Below are 9,256 nucleotides of genomic sequence, written 5' to 3'. Positions count from 1 at the left end.
CCTCTTGCATGAATTTTGTATGCGTGTGCAGTGAATCACAGATGAAAAAAAGACTAGTAATTAAATTGATTAGACAATTTAACAAGTGGTTTAGAGGGAGTTGGCCTCGAGGCGGCGTAAAAAGTCCCTCGATCCATTGAATTTAAGTGGAAGAGACAAAGAGGAGCGCGAAACGGGTCGGAAAAGATTTCCCCCAAAAGGCCAGTAATGCTAATTAATTCTCAACGCTTATGAATTGTAAAGCAGAGGAGCAAGAGTGTTGATACTTTCACGATGGGATGATGAAAATTGAAACCCTTTCTTATGCTAATACCCGAGATATTTGCACCATTGAGATCTCCAGGCGCTGAGGAAGAGAGCGAGTGAAAAGACCATCGAAGTATATTCTTCAGACGAGAGTGGAGAGTCTATTTTGAATATTCGTCATTCCATGGGTGTGTCGGAAGGTACGCTGCTGAATAAGAAGGAAAATATTTGAAATATTATCCCAAGAAATCAGAGATGAAATCATATTTTGTGTTACCCAAAGGGCAAGAGAGATGGAATTCCGAGCAAAATAGACTCTCAAATCATTGAAATACCTCCTTTGAGATATTTCTAATTAATATTAATACCTTTGATAATTAAGACATGCTAGATTTTAGGGTTTTTGTACAGTTATTCTGGGTATTTAGTATCTGGATTCTTCTGATTCTATGACGCAAATATGAACTTCGCATCATTTCTCGAAATCAATACTCTTTCCTATTGTAGAGATTATTTAATTTAGAATTGATGCTTCTATCCTCAGAGATTATGTAATTAGGAATAATTTATTATGCATGCATGCTATACAATGGAATTTTTCTTTAAAAAATTACTCCTGTATTTTAACAGCACTATATAAAAACCTTGACGAAAACCGAGGGAGAAGATTGAATTGGGAGGCGTATCAAATAAACAGAATCCCCCGACGACAGGGCAAATCTTGACATGATTTCATATTGTGTAGCAGCAATCAAACCAAACTGTTTGCCAGGGATTTTTAAAATAGACTTTTTATAAGCCACTCTCTCTCCCGCCCCTGTCAGAGCGGGCGGCGAAGAGGGCAGAGCTCCTGAGGGTGGCTTGAATTGTATTTCACAGACAAGTGTAGCAAAGGCAGCAGCTTGGCGCAAAAGAGGGTGACGACAAACCATTTATTCCATAATAGCCTGCCGCACGGGGTGGCACGGAGGCGCGCCCCCATCCACCCACTCTCACCAGCGTCTCGTGGTGGCGTATAGAAATTTTGTGTGCCGTCAAATCCTCGGGAATCTTATTAGGAGCATTTTTTGCCACCCCCAGATTGCGAGCCGACGAGATACAGATGATGGCTGACGGGAGAGCTGTCGAGGAGAGGAGGCCAGTGAAGGACGAGAGACGGTGGTTGCCATGGGGCGAGCCTCAATGAGCTCGAGCGAAGGAATTGACTAATATAAATCGATTTCTGGCGTAATAAATGGCAATTCAGAGCATCTCTCTCACCCAGCGCTCGTCCCTGGGAATTTATTCATCACGGCATAACACACCCAAATTAAATTGGGTTCACTTGATGAGGACACAGACTTTTCCTTCTCCACTTTTCGCACTCAGATGCCAAACGCTTCACTGGGATTGCGATACAGTGCCAATCAATACTGTTTATAGAATATAGAGATTTGTAAATAGTAGAAAATTTAATAAATCGCATCCTAATTTTTAATTTAAATATTTAATTTGAACCAAAGTGGACAGAAAAACAGAGATTAGCAATACTTATAGAAAATATGTTGCTCCATATACTGCTCAAATGAATTCTCTTTTGTCCCCCATGCAAAGTGAACGCTTCGCTGTATACTTTAGTCTCACCAACTTTTCCGACCGATCGATATCGGAGAACAGAGAAAAAGCATTAAAATAGTCAAAACTTACTTGATAGTCCACACTTTTCCTCCATTTTCCACTGGGAAGCTGCAGCAGGAGAAACCGCAGAAAAACTTAGCAGGCGCAGCGTCGATTGGACAGTGATAAATTGACGTCTACCCTATTTCCTCATATCGACGGCGTCGCGACGTCTTCGTATTGCGGTTGGTTTTGCGGTTACAGATGGGCGTGACTTGTGGTCGGTGAAATGCTGATTTGATTGGGGACGAGAATCCTTGCAGATCCTTGAATAACAATTGGTCATTCGTTGCAAGGCAGTTTCTCATTGACACACATTTTCCATTTATTTGCAGAAAACATTCTAAATGAGGAGAAAAGGCCTACAAAATGAAAATAAAATTGAATTTTAAATAGTATCTTCTGTGTGGAAATAATAATGTTTAACGACAGTAGCGTCGTCTCTGGGAAAACACTCAGAAGCGCCGAAAAGCAGAGCTTAAGAATTCAATCGAAGACTCAAACTTTGAGAGTGTGCTTCACGCAATTGAAAAGAAAAGGGGAAAAACGTTTCAAGAAATCGTGAAAATTTCGTTTAGAAAGTATACGAGAAGACTTTTTCCTCGACTCTTTCTTGGAAAATAGGGGAAGTTTCGTAGCATTTTCTCCTCTTGTCACAAAGAAATTCTGCGCAGTTGAACAAAATTTCATTTCAGGCAAAATCGTCACGTCTTCGGCACTTCGCGAAGACATTTTCCTCAGAATGTGCGATAGAAAGCGCTCGAAAAGAGGCCAAAAGACTTCCGTTTTTCCCTCTTTTTCCCACTGATATTATTGCACTTTGCTTTAATGCGGAAAAAGGGCAGAATATTTCAACAGATGGAGCTACGAAACCACTTCCTGTCTCTCAACAGTTTCCGCGAAAATAATTTTTCATCCACATTGAAATTTAATTAAATTTAGTGGCCATCCGCAACTGTTTGGCGAAATGAAAAGAGGAGGGAAAAATTATTATTATTATTAATTTGGCAGGAACTTTCTGTCTCACTGACTATTTGCGTTCCTCTATAGATGAAAACTGAAGGTTTTTGTGTACACAAAGAAGCAACTTTAATTTGGACTCTATGAAAGAATTTTACAATATTCAATTGGCCAATCAGTATCTTTTAGGGCAATATTATTGATATAAAGTGCCCCAAATGTACTCCACCTCCGAAATATGTATGAAGTTCAACCAATGAAATAATTAAAGTGTATCTCGTGCACTTTGATATTCACAAGCAAATAAAACCACATAAATTAATTAATTCGAATCAATAACTCCAACTAGGCACAATATTGATTCCCACATGTGCCCCCGCGCCCACACTCTCTCCGGAACAATCCCACCGGGTTTTGCGATACTTGAAATGATCGGTGCATTGCTGGGGATATTTAGTTGGCTCCAGTCGTGTGTGTAAAGTGGTTAGAAATTTCAAATTCTGGATCATTGATTAATTCACACAAATTTGTGTGGCTACTTTAAAATAGTTTTGTTTACAGTCCCCCTGAGCCGACGAAGTTGGGGTGCGGGCAGCTTCGTCTATACATATTTTGAATTTAATTAAGCATAGGTTTCAGCGAGAGAAAAATGTCGGTTAATTAATATGAGAAGATATTTTCCATGGTGCAAAATTACTAAACTCATCAAATTATTTACACTCTCCCCACAAATTTTGTATATACTGAGGGAAATCAATGCAGACATGTGGGCGGATTGGGTGGGAATATTTTCAATATGTTATCCGGCAAGTGACACACACGCACCGCTGATTGACAGTGCTCAAAAAGCTCGTTCTAATCATTTGCCAGAACCACCCTCAAAACCCATCCACTCGCTGGTTGCCAGAAAATTCCGAAACGGTATAATATCCTAATTTTGCATCACCACCTAATACAGTCCCACTAATAAATCAACCAACTCATTAATGCCACAATTCCCAGAACATTCGCGCGCACAATCTCGAATTTGTGCTAAAATATACACGCACCGGGGCTCAAACCACCCCAAAAGAGGGTGCAATGCAATTGCAAAAGGACTCGCCAGATGAAAGTGGCCCCGAACATTCCCCACCAACAATTCCACTGCAATTCTAAACCATTGTCAATTTACGGCTAAATTATTATGGTCCGTAATTGTTTGCAATCCTCGACGACGCACTGCACTGATTTGATAATCATACACAATTCCCAGTGGGCAATTGGGCATGTCGCCGAAGTGTCCCTCCTAAACTGATCACTAATTACTATCATTTCATTTATTTTTAACCTTATATTTACATCTACAACTTGGGACTAGTTTACAGATTTGCATTTAAGAAGTTACAGTTAATGCCGAGGGGGTTTTATATGTAATTCACAACATTACTCTCACACACCTTCACTCGTTCTCTTATCTCTTTTGTCATTTCACTAAGTGTCTCCTTATACAGGTAGGGTTTCTTTAAATCCATTAATACAGCTTTTCCTCATTAATGAGCCATTTCCCCTTTAAAAGGTTGTATAAATACACTTGAGGTACGCAAAATGGAGATTCTTCTCAGTTTATTTCACTTCTCGAACCTCTAGAGCGCGAAATAATCTTCAATTATGCGTACTCAGAATTTATACAACCACTTAAAGTTGAATAATAAGTTACATTCTTCTAGCCTATGTTAAAACATTGTAGATGTCCTTACCTGTGAGAGCAAATTTTAAACATCATATCATGAATTCAAATGAAGACTGTGTATCTTTTGGGAATCAATTTCAATCGAATCTGGTTATGAAGGTTAAGCCTATCATTAAACCATTTATAAATCTTGCAGATTGCCACGCTTTGCGCTAATCTTACGAATTAATCGTCCACAAACTTTTTATAATTCCATACCAAAACAGAATGATTGCAGAGACACGGAAAATAATCACATAATTCACTGAACAATAATTTCAGAGCTTTTCCAATTTTTTCTTTAAACTCTTCCTTTAAATTATGAGTATTTCAAGAGCAATTAACATCTCTTTCATGCATTTCTATCAATTGCCAACAGAGGAATTTTAACCATACTTCTCATAGCAAATGAATTTGCAAGGTCAAACTCCCCTATAATCTCTAGCATGAGAGACTCAAATATACAATTAAATATCTGAGATATCATTACAAATTACATAACTACCAAATTGCGAGCATTACAGAGTCACCTTCCTTGAGACAAGCGCAAGAGTTCTCATCTCTCTGCCAAGAAAAATCCACGCAGTGAAAACTCTTGGGATTGTTACTTTGCGAAATTCACATTCCATTGCCAGTCACTGAGGCGCAACCATCAGGCGGTCGGCCTCAGTAGGGTCTCCACACAGAATTCCCATTGTCTGTCTGCCCGGCTGCGGCCCCTTGAGGCTGAGCCCCTCTCTGGCCCATACCCACCCCGCGAACACTCACGACAGACTCCTCACCGCCGCGAACGGCTCCGCCGCAAGTCCCCACTAGCGTGAGCTCAGCAGCGTGCGTGGCACCCGGCATGAGCCCCTGATGGTGATGATGACGCGCCCCAGCCGCACTCCCGCCCGTCGTGATGTGATCCATCACACTCTGGAGTTCCCCGTGGACGCCTGAGTTCTGTGTGTGCGTCTGCAGGGAGTGCGTGTGAAAGGAGTGCGTCTGATTGGCGGCCGTGTAGAGTTGAGAGTAGAGCAAACTGGCCGGCAAGACAGGATAGATAGATCCATTGCATCCACCCGTGGACGCTCCATAGGAGTTTTGTGTCTGATTCACCACAATTCCGGAGAAATTTTGATTTCCACCCCCATTGGCTCCATTCGCACCGGTATTCGCACCTCCGGCAGTGCCAATGTTGGGCGTGTTGGATGTGAGCAGATCATCTTGCACCGGAGATTCCGCCTGGGACGAGTCACTAAGACTTCGCGGTCCATTCTGACTCGAGTGCACGTGGTAGTCATTGGTCGCAGCACTGTTGCCGTGATATCGAGGAACTAGGAGACCATTGGAGACATTTCCAGGTGTCTGAGCGCCTCCGCCACTTCCAGCCGCACCCAGCAGACTCTGGTGTGTCGTGGTCATTTGTGGTGTTGGCGGTGTTCCCACAAGGTTGCTCAGATGTTGATCCAGATCCGTTGCAGTAGAGTCCGGAAGCACTGGAACATCACAACACTCTCGTTGGCCACACGCTCATGCAGCGAGCAACACAAATATGCAAATGATAGAGACACATTTCTGGTCACACTTACTTGGAACGCAGTCGCGATTGCCGCCGGTGAAATCTTGTGAGGTGTTCTGGTCGGTGGTGGAGCAGGTGAATCCCAGGGCGGGATTGTTGAATTGGGCCGCAGTGGGAGTTGTACAGCTCGTGAGGGTGCTTCCGGTCAAGTAGGGCGAGTAAGGACCCGTCGTGCCGTAGCCCCAGTGCGAATTGGCCGTGCCTAGGCTGAATTGCGACATGTCTGCAAAATGCAAAATTATAACAATTTAGAAAAACTGTTTCATTCCATGTCCAACAAAGGACAATAATATTTTTAGTAATTCCCGTAATTTCGATATCACTAATGTTATATTACTTAATTTTACAGTATATAAAAGCAATTACTCTACCTACAAAATTGATGTGTAAAAGCTTCTTCAATGGCCAATGTTTTTCATTACAGGTTTATGAAAAACATAACAAAAAAAATTACATTACAGTAATTCGATTTTTCTGAAATTAACCACTGGCATAACAACGTTTTCCTTCAATACTGCCTATTGGATTGCTGCTCAACAAAAATCTACAGTAAAACGCGAAATGTGATGGATCGTATCAAGGAGAATTAGAAATAGAGATTATATAGCATATTTTTGTTTATTCGATGCGTGTATTTTTTGGCACAAAGTAGAGTTGGAATGAGTGCAATTAATAATTGAAATTGTGTTAAACTAACGCTCAGCGTTTTCCCTTTTAATCGTGTAAAATGAATGGTTGGATTGGCGGCGAGCCATTATAAATCAAAAGCATAAAAACCTCCCGCTCACTCACTTTCCCAACCCTCCAACTCACCCCAATACCAGTGCCATGTGGAAAAAGCGAGGAGTTTTTCCATTTTTGGGTGGGCGAGGGCGCTCTGCCAAAGCCAAAAACACAAAATGCACACACGCAATATTGGAAAATAGAGGAATCGATGGACACAGCGGATATTAAATCCTCAACCTCGCCATCATCCACAAAATTGTGGAAATTGAGTGAGGGACTATTGAATACCCCACATTTCCCCCATCTTGTTGGTGTTTTATTAAACACAAAATAGTTCTGTATATTATATTTTCCACTATGAAAACACCGCACACAGAAGGATAGAGAAAAAGTTTCCATATGAATTTGGGAAAATATATATTTGTGTGGTGCTTTTTGCATTTTAATATTAATTATTTTGGATTTCAATATGCATTAAATGTGCACGTTGGTTTATATGCAACTTTTACAGCATGAATAATTAAACTATATTAATATGTTATTGAACTTCACTCAAAATCACCACGAAGGGAAATTATTTATCTACATACATTTTGAAATATGTATATCTGTCAATTTTATGCCAATTTAGGCAAAATAATTGTTATTTCAGCATGTAAAAGAATATTTTGTACCACCTGGATTATCTACAGATTGTTGTGACAAATTATAATTGCAGATTATTGACATTTGAAGCAATGCAGTGAAGTTCTCTAAAATATTTTTCATGCTCTCGAGTATGTCAGTAATTAGCATAAACTTAGTCAAAATTGCATTGGCGTTCACCCAAAACTAATTTAAACAAAATTACAATACCTACACCTATTTTCTCATACGCCCTCTCACACCCTCTTGCAGCCCAAAATTCCATGGCATAGTGTACTTTCTACTGCGGCTGACATAGCGGCATAGGTGGTGGCTTTGAGCATAAATATCGTAAAAACATGCACCAGCGGCCAACATAAATTGACGTCATACTGTCACTTACATGAAAACCCGATGGTCGTGGCAATAAATAATTAAATATTTCCCCGAAAATTTGTTAAATTTCAAATAACACCCCAAAATGAGAACGGAAAAATTTGCAACACACAACAAACCATCATCAACCACGAGCCACCCTCTAGGCCAACCATTTTTCCGCCCTTTAGCCTCCCTGCCGCGATGCCTCTCTTTCACAGAGAACCTCCATGTACACATTTCTCACCCACCCCTTCGCGCTAAGTGGTCGTCCACTGAATTTACTGCAAATATTGGACCATGGCCAAAGTATGTATTCCTCGCTCTTAACTCAAAGCCAATCATCGACCGAAGAGAGCAAGGGAGGATGGAAAGGGATGTAAATTAATAATTAAAATGCCTCCAACATTTTTGCATCCCAAAACATCTCTCGCCCCTCCATCGTGATATTGATACTCAATAATATGATTATCAGAGTGAAGTTTAAGATAGATAGGGAACAAAAAATCTCATTTTCATACTAGAAAATGATTTTGGCATTTGTTTCTCTTCTCTGTCACAGTTAAATACATACAACGCAAGGGGTTTCTCCCCTAGTTGAGTGGAAAAGACCAAAAAATCGCAAAGATGAAAACAACATTCTCGGAAATCAAAAGTACACATACACACAGAAATTCTCTTTAATTAATTTACGGCAGTTCAAGCAGAGAGAGAATAATGTTATCAATATATGATTTATTTCAGATGTAATTCTCTTCAATATATTGCTCCTCATTATCACTTTGCGTGCGGAAGCTTAAAAAAAATTCCTCAAGAGTGTGCTCAGGGATTAACGTGAAAATTAATAATAATTCTGGACTATTGTATTAATATTTTATAATTGAAATACATATTTTCATTGATTATTGAGGTTGCACCCAAAATGTTTCTGTCAACCGCAAAAATTATTAAAATGAAATGGTTCAAAAATAGATTAAACATCCGCCAATATATGAAATGTTCGTGTAATGAAAAAACCTGGTGGATTAATTTTAAATACTCCACTTTTGCATTGAGATTCAACCAATCATACGGCCAAAAATCATCCAAATTGACCTCATTGATTGAAATACAAACAATCATGTGTGTTATGCATACATATTACACCAAAACGAAAATCCCCATATTTTGGAAAAGGAGCAAACCTTTTTCAAGCACATGCACAGAAAGTTCCAACACCTCAAAATTCCCTCAAAATAAATATGAAAATGTGGGGAAAGTGAAGGAGAGAATCCATGAAAATATAGAAAATTGTGTATAATACCATAAATAATGCACACATCCTCTGGAAAATTTGCGTGTTCTTAACTCGCTTCATTATATTCATCCGTGTGAATAAAGTATGAGGTATGTTGAAC

General features: G+C 39.9%; 1 protein-coding gene across 7 annotated transcripts in view; it reads right to left on the bottom strand.

Moving 5' to 3' along the window:
* Window positions 1-4,174: 4,174 nt before the first annotated feature.
* LOC132261683 (runt-related transcription factor 2) overlaps window positions 4,175-9,256 on the bottom strand; it is a 35,782-nt gene continuing 30,700 nt past the window's right edge. For all 7 annotated transcript variants that reach the window (XM_059760602.1, XM_059760598.1, XM_059760603.1 and 4 more), the window contains 2 exons: window positions 6,145-6,357; window positions 4,175-6,051 (listed from right to left, as the gene is read on the bottom strand). In XM_059760602.1, coding sequence (XP_059616585.1) covers window positions 5,237-6,051; window positions 6,145-6,357 — 1,028 coding nt within the window. In that variant the 3' untranslated portion in view covers window positions 4,175-5,236. The remainder of the gene's footprint in view (window positions 6,052-6,144; window positions 6,358-9,256) is intronic.

Source organism: Phlebotomus argentipes, unplaced genomic scaffold (assembly GCF_947086385.1).
Source record: "Phlebotomus argentipes unplaced genomic scaffold, Phlebotomus argentipes genome assembly contig_15, whole genome shotgun sequence".
Lineage (NCBI taxonomy): Eukaryota > Metazoa > Arthropoda > Insecta > Diptera > Psychodidae > Phlebotomus > Phlebotomus argentipes.
Note: the sequence above shows the minus strand (reverse complement) of the source record. Positions and strands in the feature narration are given on the sequence as shown.